The 18,012-nt window shown below is 35.1% G+C and overlaps 1 protein-coding gene across 1 annotated transcript; it reads right to left on the reverse strand.

The window, feature by feature from the left end:
* Positions 1-255: 255 nt before the first annotated feature.
* On the reverse strand, positions 256-9,522 carry LOC140137852 (uncharacterized). The gene is made up of 5 exons (XM_072159651.1): positions 9,301-9,522; positions 4,806-4,859; positions 3,526-3,627; positions 1,250-1,324; positions 256-1,042 (listed from the first exon to the last, which is right to left on the reverse strand). Exons 1-5 carry the CDS (start codon positions 9,409-9,411, stop codon positions 1,022-1,024), a joined length of 363 nt encoding a protein of 120 aa, XP_072015752.1. The 5' UTR covers positions 9,412-9,522; the 3' UTR covers positions 256-1,021.
* Between the last annotated feature and the right edge of the window lie 8,490 nt (positions 9,523-18,012).

Below are 18,012 nucleotides of genomic sequence, written 5' to 3' on the forward strand. Positions count from 1 at the left end.
AAAACGTTTTTACTTAAACCAAAAGCCAAAATATAACTTATTTAAAACGTTTTTAAAACGTTTTTGTGTTTGCTGGGTAAATACTGACGGTACACCCACAAGTTGGAAAGCTTTAAGTTTCAAATGCTGTTCGTTTGTACTTCAGTGTTACATATATTTCCTTACAACTTTGTGAAATAATATTTTGAAATCACGTTGCAAAAAAAGATGAATTAAAATATATGAAATGAAAAAACAAAATTGAAATGTCTATAGTTGTTTTTCTTATTTGTGTCTTTATTATTTAAAACTGTATGTACAATATAAGGGTAACCATTCTTTGACAGAATGACAAAAGATAAAGAGGTAAAAGAATACTTGCATGAGGTTTACTACAAAAGCTAGTCATCCTGCCGGTTATGGGAGTGTAAGATCACTTTACTCAGTGGCCAGAAAGAAAGGTCTAAAGATTACCTTGGATAAAGTTAAAAATGGTTGCGGAATCAAGACACTTACACTTTTCATAAACCGGAGGAAGAAAACATTGTGAAAGCATTAACAACATGGAGTTGGAATAGAGGCTTTCCGATGTGAGATTTGTGGTAGTGTATTCCAACATGCCAATCATCTAAAGAGTCATCGAAAGATTCACTACAAGAGACTAAGAACAGATACTACTGAAGGGGGTAAGTTTATTTTTTATTTTCATGCGGCCATCATTTCAGGCCAACATACATGACGTAAGTTTAAACACTAAGTGTAATTATATTTATTTTACGCTTTTTATCGTTCATCATTTATACTTCAACATGTTCAGTTTACACTAAAATGGCTTAAATTGTCACGATCAAAATAGACATGTACTCCAAAACTATATCGTGTATATGACAATGAGAAAGAGTAGCTGACATATTTATTTAATTAAATAGTTTTTAAATAACCTATACAATTGTGAATGATCTAAATGTGTATTAAGATTCGTATAGTCTTTAATCGGCATTATCTTCTTCGTCAGTTTCCTCATCCTGGTTATAGAACAGCTTTAAGCTGATTCGGGCATACCCTGGGTAAAGATAATAAATAATAAAATAATAATAATCCTCATCTTGTTGGAACAATCCGGCAAATTTGGATTGGTGTTTAGGTATCACTCTGCTGAGTGCTTTGATGACATTCAGGCCTTTATCCAATTTCTCTTCAAGATCTTCCACAATTTCTTGATGAGTGTCGTCGTCTTTAAGGACCAGTCTTGTTAAACAAACAAACTCACCCCCTTTTCCTCCTCTTGCTCCTCTTCCACTAATTCCTCCAATTCCTCTTCTGCTTCTTTTTCTGCATCTTTATTCTGCAATAGGATTGAATAGGAAAGATAGGAATATTATACTCATTATACGCTCATCAATGTTAACAAACCAGTTACTTCCAAAATAAATAATCATACGAAAATCATCACACAAAACAATTATTTACGATATATAGGTCTGCATTGACGTTTTTGGACAGGATTTCGTCTACTTGCTTTAGCCTGTTTTTTTTTTTTTTCAAGTTGGGTCAATATTCTGATATTCTTCAACCAACGCGGTGAAGTATTACGTGAAATGTTACATATTCTTCATATGGAAAGGTTTGGCTACTAAAACGATACCCTTATAAATGCATATATGCACAGTTACCACCTCGATGCACCTGAATACCCAAATTTATCCAAGCACAGAGAGTCTAGCAATGCATTGTCTCTACACAGTCTGTGTTTACACTACACGGTTGAGTGCAGTGCATCATAAGAGATGTGTGAGCTTGTAGCTGATGACTAGAGAAAAATACGGCATCTGTGATCTGTTTTGTCAAACCCCGATAGTTTCCCTCATCCAATTAGAAAAGTTTTTATATCGAACGAACACTTCCCGTTAAAAACAATTTTCATTACGTCAACAGATGACGCAATTCAATATTCATAGCAAGGCGAATGTGTTAAATCTGAAATCGGCCTATAGACCAAAATTTGTGACCAAGATGTAGGTTTTAAAAGTCAAAACGCCAATTGATCCGTACAAAATGTTTCAAATTTTATGTCATTAAATGAAAGAGCACACTTATAATTGTACTAGATTTCGCGGTTCTCGGGTCGGGCGGTTTTCGTGATAGGCCTATCTCTAATTACACAACACCCGTTACCCATAATATACTCGTCCTGACCTTTTAAACTACTATGAAATGCGTATCTCAATGATCAAGATCAAACTTGACATAACAACTCTCTTTGTTTTGTAGCTGTGATGTATAGGCCTACTTCGGTAGTTAGGTAGGCCTACTCATAATCTGGAAACCCATCATTCGCTTCTTCCAAGCCCTGTTCTGCTACTGGACGTGGATATAGGACGTTACTAAAGTAATGAAATCAATCGGGAGAAATAGGCCTATTGGTCCGATGAGATGCACCTGTTAGTCACACTGTAATGCTTTCCGATGCGCGCACTGTACCCCGCGCCCAATGATACTCCGCGACAGCGAACCGCGAGTACGCGATAGTGCACCGCGAGAACTCGCACGCAATAGCGCGCGGACAGAGGTACGGACGGACGGACGGACGGACTGACGGACGGACGGACACGCCATGATTAGTATTATGATATACTAGATTCATTTTAATGAGAAATGGACAATTGTCTTTAAATTGCAAATCTTGTGCAGAAAGTTACCATGTTTGCCTGTTTTAACATACGGTTGTAAATTCAATGAACAATCTTACTATAAATAGGGGAATGTTGTATGTGTGTCCACGCAAAAGCTCCGTCAGTTTCGATCCAAATGTCACCAAATTAATACGGGAGACTAAGGAATATACGGGAATGTGTTTAAACTTTATTTGGTTGAAAACGGTCAAGAATTGGCCTCAAAATCAGTAAAAAGTGAGTTTTCCGGGCAATAATAAAGTGATTGTTTGTTTATGGCCTATGCCAACCAACGCGTCCACATGTCTAGCATAAACCGCGCCGTGCCGCTTGACTTGCACGCACGGGTGCCGCGCGTGCGCTTAGCCAACTTATGCACGGGGTTATGGTGATACGGGATAATGGGATAACGGGATTCACGGGCCTACGAAGACATAAATATCGTAAGGGTACGGGAGGGGAAAAAGAAAAGAAAGAAGGACACAAAATGGTAGGCCTACTTTGGATGGATTATAGGTCCTACGGGTACGGGGTTGTGGTTTAGGATACGGGATGGGGTTACTAGATTACCAAGATGATTCGGAAGGAATGAGGAATTTTCAATGAGTCTACCTGTACAGTAATTCCTCCTGTTTGAGTGAACGCTTCCATTTACTCATCTAGCGGGGACACGCGCGAAGCGCGGGTGTCCCGCTAGTGACTAGAATTTGACATACTCGTACTGGTACTGTATTTACTCGCATTTGGGACAATATTTGACATACAGCCAAGGTAGTGAAATATAAGGTGAAACTTGTTTTTTTAATGTATCGTTGTTACACAGAAACCCTTTCATTACGAATACCGACCACAGTCCCATTTATATTATACACACCTCTCCCGTTGTTTTTGTTTCTTCTTCATGCAAAACTTCACCATAGTCTTCTGCCTTTTCATCCAATCGTTTTCTGCCTTTCCCTGCCTTTGGATTTCCAGCCTGCAATATGAATGATAGGTAGGTAATAATCATTATGCGTTGATTATGTTAGCAAAACCAGTTTGATAACTTCCAAAAATGAATATACCAAATCCGATATTACCACTCTCTAAATTACAAAGTTTATTTTAATTCTTTCACTTTTTTTTAATCCTAAAATTTATGTTAATCTTAGAATAAAAATAAATCGTTTGATTATGCTTTTGGAAACAATTCATTTGCGTTAATTTATATCCGACATTAATACGCAATAATATCAAACTTGTGCGCTTCGGCATGCTCAATACCGAAATGAAATCTTGATTTAAGTAGTCAAAAGATGGAAAAAAATACGTATTTTGAACCCATCATTCGGCACAATGCGAATTTATTGTCCCAACTTTCACACCCATTTGAGTGAAGAAAGAGCATTTTAAAAGTGGTATAACTTGAGGGAATAAAAGTTTCATTGTGACGAATGAGGAGTTAAAATACACACAACAAAATTATGGATAGCACTTCATGATTAACCCCCTGGACACTACTGGTCATCTAACAGCATTTCTGATTGGTTGATAACTTGAAATGTGCATTTCAATTGCCAATTATGACTAGGCTTTAAACTATTTATGGTCAAACTTGCATTTGCAGATGATCTTATTATTACCCTCCTTTATTGGTTCAAAATTGGACAAAATATTCATTTTAGCCAATCGGCAGGTAGTTCTCATAGGGTTAAGGGGGTACTACACCCCTGCCCAATTTTGTGTCCATTTTTGCATTTTTCTCAAAAATTATAGCGCACTGGGGACAAGTAAGATATGTATATTATAGGGGCAAGGACTACAACTACTGCACTGGAAATTTTATTTCAGCACAGACAATAGTTGTGGAGTTACAGTCAAAAATGAGGAAAACAATATTTGATCAATAAATCAATAACTACTTGCTTTGAGTTGCTGAATTTTCAGTACAGTAGTTGTAGTCCTTGCCCTATAATATACATATCTTACTTGTCACCAATGTGCTATAATTTTGAGAAAAATTCAAAAATAGGCACAAAATTGGTCAGGGGTCTAGTACCCCCTTAAGGTACATATTTCAATTAATGAAGACAATAGTTCTACTTATAGACGACAAGTTACAAATCGGCCTTTTTTATTACTGTCGGAAAAAGAAGGAGAAAAAAGTATACTTGCCTGGCCATGGCCATGACCATTGACATTATTGTCGGAGTTCCCATCATTTCGTTTCTAAAAAAGAAGAAAAAAAACCCCATCGTATTGTAATGATTATTCAGGTTAAGTTGGCATATGGATGATGCGTGATTTCCGATTAATAGATAAATAATAAAAGGATGGAGCGAAAGGGCTATAACAGAATTAAAATGTTACAGTTATAAAACAATGCGAGACCGACGCTTAAAGACCCATTCAGTGATCCCAGCGCAAGTGCAAAAATTATAAAATTGTTTATAAATTGCTTAAAATGAAGGATAAGTCATTCAAATTGTCATTTGGTACTTAAAATTTGGCAAAAAAGAAAGAAAACAGCAGTATTGATGAAGTTGAAGCCCCATTCAAATACATCCCAGCAAACACAAAAACGTTTTAAAAACGTTTTAAATAAGTTATATTATGGTCATGTAAAACGTTTTAAAACGTTTTGTATGAAAACACCCTACAACAATATTTTTAAAATGTTTTCAAAAATGTTATTGTAAACTATTTTGGCAAACATTTTTTGCCAAATATTTTGTCAACACTTAAATAACATTATGTTAAAACCCAGCAAACACAGAAATGTTCTTAAAATGCTTTTTTCAAAACGCTTTAATAACATTTAAATGTCGGGTTATGTAAAGGTCATGAAAACGTTTTTAAAACGTTTTTGAAAATATTTTGGGCAAACATTTTTCGCAAAATATTTTTTTTACCCCAAAATAACATTTTTTTTAGAATGTTTTGTATCAAGTTTTCACGAATGTTTTTAGAATGTTATTAAAACGTTTTTATACTCTTTATATAACCCGACATTTAAACGTTTTCTGTAAAACATTTTTGTTTGCTGAGCAGTAGATTATCAAAAAATGTTTTTTAAGGTTAAGAAAACGTTTTATACTCTTAATATACCATTTATATAACCCGACATATAAACGTTTTCTGACAACATTTTATAACCTTTTGCGAATGATGTCGAAAACGTTTTGTGTTTGCTGGGATGTAGCTAATTTAGATACTGTCAGTATCTAAATTACAGATTCATGTGAAATGTCTTATTTTGTCTTAAATACACGGCTTTCGGCTGAACCACTCGCAGGCTATGTTAGCACATCTAAGACAATGACAAAAATACCAGAATCTGAAATGTTTTTGCAAAGTTTTCTGATTTCCCCCTCCCCCCAAAAAAAATTGTCGATCAAAATAAGTCCACTTTGACTAAAATATTTATAGAGGTAACCATGGTAACGAAAAATTCCCAAAACGCAGTCGATTGGACCCGTAGAGCAGGAGCAGGGTTTTTTCATCGCCTAATCGAGTTGTTGCAACTAATGTCACTGTTTCAAAATGTGAAACTGCGACCAAAAAATTCAACCTCATATCCTTCGTAATCAGTTAAATCTAAGAAACGCTATTGAACGCTTTTTTAATCAAAAGTTGTTTAATTTCGTTTAAAAACTTATACAAACACGTGCAGTGGATGATTCAGTATTAAATATATACTTTAAAGGGCATTTCGTGATCACCCCCCACTTTTTAAAAAAAAGTTGAAATTTTTATACCACTGGAAACCTCTGGCTGCATAATGTTTATGTACAAAAAATTTCTGTAGATTAATTCTTTTAGCAAAAATATCGTGAAATTTGAATTACGTTCTGGTACACGAGAACCAAATTACAACATAGTCCATGGAGCAGTGTAATACACATAATCATGCATAACTCGTAAACGCAAATTTTTTTTTGGTGGATATCTACTGACAAATGTCATAAAAAGAGGATGCTAGGATCACGAAATACTCCTTTAATTTAACGCATGTTGAGATTACTCTTACTCAACATGCTCAATCAAAGGCGACACGCTACTTTAATTTAATTACTTAAGGGAAGACTAGGTATTGTTGGTCGAAGCAGCCAAAAAAAAATCATTTTCATATAAATCAATATTATTGAAAAATAACACCGTGATATACTTTGAAAACTTGCTTGATTTATTGTTATTAATGAGTTATGGTCGTTTTACAAAAGTGTTGTTGTTTCAGCCCTCTTTACAACATAACTCAAGAGCCACATGACCTACAAAAGTATATCTGTGATATTTGAATTATTCCACACACTCGCTATGAAATGATCAATGCAATTTTTTTGCTAAAGCTCACTACCATTCGCAAGATGCTGTGAACTACCAAATCGCAACAGTTAAGAATAGTAGTAACCTTAAGGCTTTAACTTCATAACGTGTAATTATTTTACTTATTAATTTATTAATATTAATTATTATAGTGTCAAATGAAAGTAGACATTTGAGATTTTAATTGTTTTTCAATATAAAAAGTGCTTAAGGATGAATTAGAAGAAATGTACAATGTAAACCAAACAATAATGAAACATGACCACCCAAACAAGCTAAATGGCGTACGACCACCAGTTCAGGCCTGCTCAAAACAACATGTCATCGTGGTCACTCGACTTTTGACCATAAATGAATCTAAATACTCACTTGCATGTAATAATTAAAGGCCCATTCAGTGATTTGCTCATCCGGACGATCGTAAAAATCATCAAAATGCAGATTTTGCACGAATCTGTAATTTAGATACTGACAGTATCTAAAATAGCTACATGTATTTGAATGGGGCTTCAACTTCGTCAGTACTGCTGTTTTATTCGTTTTTGTCAAATTTGTCATTTCAAAAATACCAAATGACAATTTGAATGACTTGTCCTTCACTTTTAAGCAATTTATAAACAATTTGAATTTTTTTTACACTTGTTCTGGGATCACTGAATGGGTCTTTAAGTGTAGAGACATAATTATACAGCGCCAAAAAGCATCCGAACACTTACAACAAAAGCCGTGTCTTAAGGGCTGTGGTATGAACGTTTGGACAGTATTTTATTTTGGGACATTAGAGCACATCAGACATATCGAATCGCATTCTGAATACGAAGAATGTCCTTCTGATATCAAATAATTTTGATTTTTTGAATTCGCAATTTAATACACATTTTATGGCAAATCATTAAAATTGATATTTTTGATATTTAACAGTACTCGAAGTAAACTTTATAAATCTGATGATTTATACTTAAAGTGTATGTATATGGGATGAAAAGCCGACGATCAATTGAAAATTTTGACCTTTCGTATTGAAGATATGGATTTTTTCCCCCAAAACACCAAAAAAAAATTAGGTCTTTTTGGGAAAAAATCCATATCTTCAATATGAAAGGTCAAAATTTTCAATTGACTGTCGGCTTTTCCTCCCAGCTACATATTCTTTAAGAATATATCATTAGATTTATATAATTTACTTCGAGGACTGTTATATATCAAAATTTTGAAAAATATCAAATTTTTATCATTTGTCATAAAATTTGTATTATATTGTGATTTTCAAAAATGAAAATTATTTGATATCAGAAAGACATGCTTCGTATTCAGAATGCAATTCGATAGGTCTGAGGTGCTCTCATGTCCCACAAAAATACTGTCGAAACGCAATAAACGCTTATTCGAGATCCCTTAAAGACACTAAATGTAAATTGCATAATAAAGTAGTCGATGGATGGCGAATGTTGTTCTGCGTACTCTGATACCTTATTCGGCACTATGCGATTTTATTCCACTAAGCTATACTCATCATCGGCTTAGGAAGATTTTCAACATTTGGAGGGCTGAAAATTGAAAAACTTTTGGTGGGCTACCCTGAGTAGCAAAATATAGGTCACAAACACCCATTTTCCCTCTATTTGATCACAATTTTTTTAACTTCATCTAGGATTGTTGGGGTGGGGTTGAAAGGTATTCCAGCTGCCCCCACACCAAAAATAATTGAGGGGGCTGAGCCCCACAAGCCCCCCGTTCCTAAGCCAATGAGCATTTGAATGACAAATGGTCGAGTTTCAAAAGTGACAAATTAAGATATTTCTTCCTTCAATGCGGTTTCTGCTACCCTTTGTTACGGGTTCTACAATGCCTAACGGATGAACTCTCACTCTGCTGCACGATCAATATCTGTTTGCTTGGAGGGAAAAGTCAATGCAATTGTTTGCCACTTTTGAAAAGCTCTCGTTTTTATTCAAATTGCTATAAGTTAAGAAAATAAAGTCATATCGTCCCGAATGAGATATCAAAATACGCAGAACAAAATTATTTACCCATTGACTACTTTTGTAATTTAGTTTTAATATCTTTAAGAAATGGACTTCGTTTTAAGTGTTCGGATATTGTTTTATGGCGCAGTATAGTATCTATATCAGGAACACCATTCCAGCTTTTTCAATACGAGAATAGCCGTGGTCTGTTAGACTACATGATTTTGAGATTTTCTAGTTATCATGTATTGTGATTTTTACAATTTTGACTAGAAAACTCTTAACAGAGAATAGACATTTACGACATTTGTATGACTAAGTTATACACATTTTAATAACATATTACAATAAAATAATTGAATGATATCAGTACTTACCAGCAAACGATGTACACTATCTGCGGCACGTTTCTGAACTTGTACGTTGGGTTTGGCATGCATGAGCATGACGCAGACGGCCACAAGAGCCAAAGCGAAAACAAACTTCATTGTTACGCCAAGTTGAAGTCACAAACTCTCCTTAACTTGTTTCCTGTCTCGCTATACCTTTCCTTATGTTTTTTGATATCAACTGGAATAAATATTTTGTCAGTTGTGAAAATATTTCACAAAATGTGAGTAAGCGGTATTGGAACTGGCTATTTATACGAAAAGAACAAAAGAAATTTTGTTCATTACAAAATGTGTTACTTTTACCTGACTGATAATCCTGAATATTTCTATTGTTTTACCATATATGTTGACAAAATCCGTTTTTATTAAATCTGCTTAAAGAACGTCATAAACAGACCTCGCGTGACATCTTGATTTAATTAAATAATTATTTCAAAGAGAGTGGATGTATTATAATACCGGTAAGGCAGGATGAGAGGATAACCAAATAGATAAATAAAACAATTGCCAATGATTACGCAAGAGTTAGTTTCAATACCATACAATATAGGCTACAGGTAGATATCTAATAAAACTAAATAATTAAACTTTCTAGTTTACGTGGGTGGGGAACTGGAAATTCATATTCATTGTTTTGTTCAGATAAAATTAGTTGTTAAAAGTAACTTTGGCGAACTTTTTAATGAAAAATAATAATTATTATTATATGTGAGCCGGTTAAGGGAAATAAGTCCAATGTCGCTGATATTAATTTTGAGTTATTGACCATGATCTTCGGGAGTTTTGGGTGTGATGTTCCGATGATATTCCAGCTTCCCAAGTTTCCATCAATATACAATGTCACGAGAGTGAAAGAAAATGTGTGTGGAGCAATGCTATGACATTACACCTTCTCTCTTTTAAACAGGAAGCCCGGCTTGGCCAGTTCTCCACAGAAGAACTGACTTACACCTGTTACTTTGATGACAGACAGAACAGAATTTACATGGATACATTTTAACCTTGACTGAATCCCTAAGGAACTTAGACCAAAAGTGGGGTTCACTACAAATTGCCTTACAATATTTTGATTTATACTACATCGTTGAGCGATGAGCGACTGGTATTTGACCAACCATGTAGCGCACTTTTACCAGCGCGATGGAGTATAAAGTAGCAGCTTAAAAGTTAACATAGCAAAGAACTGAATACTATTATTACTACTCTTGACAATAAATGTTGTTGTCATCCTTTTGTTTCCATCGAAGGACGTGTTAGACGTAAGTAATAAAATGCTATATAATACTCGATAATTAAAAACTGCATTACTTTTACATGAGCAACATTTAAAAGAGCATTATTGTTTTAATTAGTTGCAAAATACATTCAGTGAAATGTACCAAATAGAAATCCTTATAAATTCAAATATCACAGATATACTTTTGCAGGTCGGGGGGCTCTTGAGTTATGTTGTAAAGAGGGCTGAAACAACAACACTTTTGTAAAACGACCATAACTCATTAATAACAATAAATCAAGCAAGTTTTCAAAGTATATGATTTGTAGAATGAACTTTTGCAAAACATCACGTTGTTATTTTTCAATGATTTTTTTTGGCTGCTTCGACCAACAATACCTAGTCTTCCCTTCGGTAATTAAATTAAAGTAGCGTGTCGCCTTTGATTGAGTAAGAGTAATCTCAACATGCGTTAAGTTAAAGGAGTATTTCGTGATCCTAGCATCCTCATTTGTCAGTAGATATCCACAAAAAAAGCTTATTTTCAGAATGTCAGTGAATTCCGATTTTGCGTTTACGAGTTATGCATGATTATGTGTATTACACTGCTCCATGGACTATGTTGTAATTTGGTTCTCGTGTACCAGAACGTAATTCAAATTTTGGTCTATAGGCCGATTTCAGATTTAACACATTCGCCTTGCTATAAATATTGAATTGCGTCATCTGTTGACGTAATGAAAAGTGTTTTTAACGGGAAGTGTTCGTTCGATATAAAAACTTTTCTAATTGGATGCGGGAAACTATCGGGGTTTGACAAAACAGATCACAGATGCCGTATTTTTCTCTAGTCATCAGCTACAAGCTCACACATCTCTTATGATGCTATGCACTCAACCGTGTAGTGTAAACACAGACTGTGTAGAGACAATGCATTGCTAGACTCTCTGTGCTTGGATAAATTTGTGTATTCAGGTGCATCGAGGTGGTAACTGTGCATATATGCATTTATAAGGGTATCGTTTTTGTAGCCAAACCTGAAGAATATGTAACATTTCACGTAATACTTCACCGCGTTGGTTGAAGATCAGAATATTGACCCAACTTGAAAAAAAAATAAAACAGGGTAAAGCAAGTAGACGAAATCCTGTCCAAAAACGTCAATGCAGACCTATATATCGTAAATAATTGTTTTGTGTGATGATTTTCGTATGATTATTCATTTTGGAAGTAAACTGGTTTGTTAACATTGATGAGCGTATAATGAGTATATTCCTATCTTTTCTATTCAATCCTATTGCAGAATAAAGATGCAGAAAAAGAAGCAGAAGAGGAATTGGAGGAATTAGTGGAAGAGGAGAAAGAGGAGGAAAAGGGGGTGAGTTTGTTTGTTTAACAAGACTGGGCCTTAAAGACGACGACACTCATCAAGAAATTGTGGAAGATCTTGAAGAGAAATTGGATAAAGGCCTGAATGTCATCAAAGCACTCAGCAGAGTGATACCTAAACACCAATCCAAATTTGCCGGATTGTTCCAACAAGATGAGGATTATTATTATTTTATTATTTATTATCTTTACCCAGGGTATGCCCGAATCAGCTTAAAGCTGTTCTATAACCAGGATGAGGAAACTGACGAAGAAGATAATGCCGATTAAAGACTATACGAATCTTAATACACATTTAGATCATTCCATTCACAATTGTATAGGTTATTTAAAAACCATTTAATTAAAAAAATATGTCAGCTACTCTTTCTCATTGTCATATACACGATATAGTTTTGGAGTACATGTCTATTTTGATCGTGACAATTTAAGCCATTTTAGTGTGAACTGAACATGTTGAAGTATAAATGATGAATGATAAAAAGCGTAAAATAAATATAATTACACTTGGTGTTTAAACTTACGTCATGTATGTAGGCCTGAAATGATGGCCGCATAAAATAAAAAATAAACTTACCCCCTTCAGTAATCTCTGTTCTTAGTCTCTTGTAGTGAATCTTTTGATGACTCTTCAGATGATTGGCATGTTGGAATACACTACCACAAATCTTACATTGGAAAGCCTCTATTCCAACTCCATGTTGTTAATACTTTCACAATGTTTTCTTCCTCCGGTTTATGAAAAGTGTAAGTGTCTTGACTCCGCAACCATTTTTAACTTTATCCAAGGTAATCTTTAGACCTTTCTTTCTGGCCACTGAGTAAAGTGATCTTACACTCCCATAACCGGCAGGATGACTAGCTTTTGTAGTAAACCTCATGCAAGTATTCATTTACCTCTTTATCTTTTGTCATTCTGTCAAAGAATGGTTACCCTTATATTGTACATACAGTTTTAAATAATATAGATACAAATAAGAAAAACAACTACATGTATAGACATTTCAATTTTGTTTTTTCATTTCATATATTTTAATTCATAGCTGCTGCTGCTTTTTTACTGCTCTTGTGTCGAATCAAAAACTGAATGGTTATACCTACAAACTGTACGCTTTATATACAGTTTACTTAATTGAAGTGTCCGATGGAACCAGTTCGGACAGGTATGTTGACGGATGGTACTAATTTAATGTATAAAATCAGGATACTTTATTTTTATTTTATTTTTATTTTATTTTTATTTAATTTAATTTAATTTAATTTAATTTAATTTAATTTTATTTAATTTTATTTAATTTAATTTAATTTAATTTAATTTAATTTAATTTAATTTTATTTTATTTTATTTTATTTTATTTTATTTTATTTTATTTTATTTTATTTTTTACAGTTTGTGTTTTACCAGTTGACATGTTATAACTTGACATTACTTAATTGATATCCAGGTAAAGCTTAATTGACATTTATCCCAAAACTATACCAGTTTACCCTAATTACCCCAATTTCCCCCTGAAGTATGGGACTCTGGGTGAATATGACTTCCTACCAATTACTAATCACTATCCGAGTAAAGTTTCCATCGTCACTTCCTGTCACACATGACAGTCAATTTTGGGGACAGATGCACCTAGGGTTGGAACTCTGAGTCATATCCGGTCACTATTTTGGGGACCACAATTCTGGGGACAGATGCACGCTACCTCTACTATTGTCAACTTCAGGTCTTCTTGCTTTCACTAGCCGGTAGTTACCTTTTAAGCTCAGTAAAGCACTCCTTGCTTTAGTTAGTTGGGATTGTTAAAACACTAATATCCAATTGTATTTCTGTGTGCATTTTTGTGAATTAAATCCTTGGTTTATGTAAAATGTTCAATTTGTGAAATGTATAGTAAGCTGTTTTTATCAAGATGTGTATTTCTAAACAAAGTATGACAAGCCATTGTTGACAAAATTAGAATTGAAATTAATGATTGTTGTGTGACAAAAATAGATCATTTTACATTATGTGATAAATGATGCAGCCATTGTTGAAACCTTGTACTGGTGTTGTAGATTGTCAAGTTGAGTATTGGATAAAATTACACGGGATTTATGTACCAACTCAAAATGAGTGTTGATGAATAAACAGGCTGTATTTCATTAAAGACACGCAAAAGACAGAAGAAACCCGAAGTAGAAATATTAGTGACATTGACGAGTGGCTGCGGCGTATTACTGCTATACCGGACGTTTCACTGACTTCTATGCGAAGGCTATGCAGACTCCTCGTGCACTTTGAAGTCTGTACTGGCCCTAATGTGTCATTGTATAAAAAGCTTGTTTTTATATAAAAAGATTGTCTTTCAAGTGGAAATCTGCGCAGTGGTGCAGAATGTGTTGATGTCACACAGTGTCCTATACGATAAATATAAATCTAATACTCCGTTGGTGAGCGACGGGCGAGTGGTATTTCACCGAACGCAAGAAAAGGAGTTCTATCTGATTGGCTAGCAATCGATCGCTTAGGTCGCTTAGTAGTCAACTACAAACTCAAAACTGAGCAATGTATTCAATTCGATTGAAATCGATATTCTATTATTGACGTAGATAAAGAGTGATAGTGTGTCAATAATGTACATTGTATTGCACCTTGATTTTACATGCATTCCTTTATATAATTATTTTCTCACAGAGTTGAATATGATCACAATTATTACCCAGGATTTCAAATTTTTTACCGCGAAATTGCAGTTAAACATATCCACAGCAACATACCGGTCCTCACTAATTAGTGTATTTAATTTCCAGTTAGTGTATTTAAGATAAAACCTGTGATTTACTGACAACAAATAAAATTTTCTTGCAATAGAAATATCATAATGGGATACTGATATGGTAGGCTGCAACCGCCACAACGTGGAGCTGCTACGCGTAGCTGACTTTTTGCTCCGTGGAGCCAAATTGACCAACATGATCATGTTAGAGTTTTTCATTACTCGGAGGTAAAACTGACCAATCAAGTACGACTTACTCATTACGTGAAGCGAATTTATTCATTAAGAATTTCCCAGACGAGCGTCACATAGTTGCAAGATATCCTCGGTCACGAAAGTTATGATTCAAAAAGTAGTTAATGAAAAGTACGAACCGACTTATTATTAAGATGGACATGCACTCATAAGAAACTCATACAGTATTGTACATAACTATATAGCTAGGCAGAGTGGTGGTAAACCATGCACACAGTTCTGCGATCTGCAGTGTATCGCCGGGAGCTAATTTGTATAACTTGCGCGGTGTGGCCTGCGGAATTCGACCTTCAGCAAACTGCAAACCAGTTCGGATTTACTTTATATACTAGTAGTAGGCCATACATACTGTAGTTACTGTCCGTTTTCCTATACACAATACTCAGTGCGCTCACCATTGACGCGTGACCTCTACAAATAGTGTATGTTAGAAGTATATGCCATTGCCTAGTTGACGTCACTGTGTAAAAAATAACCGGCCAATATTTAAAGTATTCTCTGAAATTCTAGAAAATATAGTTTTGTAACATGTCCTAAATTTTTAGCTAATTTAGGTGTTTGGAAATATTGGTACTTTTGTGTTTTAGGAAGGATATGTAAACGACAGATAACACCAAAAAATATGAAGAAATTATTTCTAAACCGTGTTAAGTCATTAAGCTTCTCATTTTCAAGAACGCTGGTTAACAATAAGCAGACTATTGTCTCATTTCGTAAACAAAAGCCCACAGTATTGTTACCTTGCGTTCGCTTATAATCGTTCACCCAACTGAAACTATAATACCAGCTCATTGTTTTCATTGAGTGTTATCTTGGTTTAATAGCTTTTAATGGGGTTTAAGTCCTTCAAAGGTCGTGGTGAATTCTACTGTAGACATGACTGCATCATGATTATTTTAAAGTCAACAACATTCAACAATATGATCACCGTGATAGTATGACAGTATCAGTGATCCTGGCCTGACACAGTAGACAAACAAACAAACAAACAAACACGCCACACACATGACACATGCATGCAAGGTAACATTGACTATACACTAATCAAACAATGGTATTGATCCTGTACAACTGGTCGTGGTTTATTTACAATCGATTCATTTAAAATCCCCATAGTAAACATTAATTTTGGCAAGAGTTTTCTCTCTCTGGAACGAGGATGCATCCACTGGCTCCGCGTAATGAAAAGATCTAACATAATTGGTCAATTTAGCTCCGCGAAGCGAAAAGTAAGCTACGCGTAGCAGCTCCACGTTGTGGCGGTTACGGCCAGCCATATACTGATCATGCGAAAATCGTAAAACATAGAATAGAAACAGTGTGGCAGGCTCTCAAAATCTCAAATTGTATGTTTAGCCTGAGTCGCTCGGCCTATCTCGAACAAAATCACCATGCGTAGCTGTTGAAAAACGTGAGGATTCATCGTACTATCACGGCAATTTTTGACACGAAGATATAGGGACGATGACGGTGTGTGTCAGTGGCTCCCAGCATCAACTCCCGAAGGTTGTGCGCAACATAGATTTCCATGAGGACATTCGTAATAATTATGTTCAGTGTGTATAGGCGTGATATGGTTTCAAAAATAATGCTTGCAGTGTGCATTCATAATGTCATTTTTGTGAAATAATTGTAAATGTAATAATGATGTTGGCAATTGCACTTTTGTGGTTTATGCATTTAGGAGTTGCAGATTAGGCGAGTTGTGAGAGAGCTTTTGTGAGAGTTTAGGGACGCGAAGGTTTGATGCGCTTAAATTGTGAGTTAGCATTTGTGTACAATGTTAGAGTTGTTTATTGCTCAGGATTGTTTGAGATTAAAATAGTTGGAGAATTGGCAAGTTCAAGGTAAAAAGGTGCTCAGGTAATACCAGTAGAAAGAAATAGTGTACAGTTGTAGCAGACAAATTGGATTCAAGAGTAAGGTAAAAGTCAATTGTAATGCACAGTTTACATCTACATCTATCATATACTCAAAAACGTTGCCGAAGCAATATCTAATTGAGAAACAGTGCGGTGGCATTGAATGAAAAAACACATAAACATATAGACACTATAATATTACAAAAAAAAAATTAGTTGTTACTTAAAGCTGTTTTGAAAGCTGAAACATTGGTGATATTGAGAGTGTTTGGTGAGAGATCATTCCATTGAACTATTGTACGTGGCCAAAAACTGAATTTGTAACTGTTGATTCTGGTTCTCATAACTCTGTATTTAGCTGGATGGTATTGCCTAGTGTTGTTATCAACCTGACGTTGGACGTAGTCTGGTTTTGGAATTGCAAGCGATTCATGTTGTATTTTAAACATAGTGGTAAGCCGGGCTTGTTTCCTTCTGTGTTCCAGTGTAGGCCATTGCAATTTATTGAGGATTTGTGTCATGGAGCCCTCTGTTCTGTTGTAGTTCTTTGTGACAAAGCGCGCTGCTCTGTGCTGTATCATCTCAAGACGATGGATATCCGATGATGTAAAAGGGTCCCATACAGCACAGGCATATTCTAGATGAGGTCTTACAAGCATGAAGTATAGCTGTTCCTTTACCTTCTGCGGACACCGCCAAAGATTTCTACGCAAGAACCAGAGAGCTTTGTTTGCCTTAGCTATGATGTTGTTAATGTGGATGCTCCATTTTAAATTATGCGAAATGTTTACTCCAAGGTAGGGATGGTGAGAGACATATTCCAGTTCATCATTACACATCGTATATGTACTGATGAGGGGATTTTTCTTGGTTGTGATTCTGAGTGTCTTACATTTAGCTGTATTGAAGCGCATTTGCCATTTTTCAGCCCAATTACAAAGAGATGTCAAGTCCTTCTGCAGAATATCTGTATCTTGAGATGTGTGAATGACTCTGTATAGAAGACAGTCGTCAGCGAACAATCGTATTTTTGTTAAACTATCGATGTGGTCTGCAATATCATTAATATATATGAGGAACATTAAAGGACCCAATACCGTTCCTTGAGGAACTCCTGATTTAACATTTGCTGGGTCCGATGTTTCACCGTCCACCACAACTCTTTGCGTTCTTGTTGTCAACCATTTGTTAATCCATGCCAGGAGGCTGCCGCGCACTCCAT

Source organism: Amphiura filiformis, chromosome 17 (assembly GCF_039555335.1).
Source record: "Amphiura filiformis chromosome 17, Afil_fr2py, whole genome shotgun sequence".
Taxonomy (NCBI): domain Eukaryota; kingdom Metazoa; phylum Echinodermata; class Ophiuroidea; order Amphilepidida; family Amphiuridae; genus Amphiura; species Amphiura filiformis.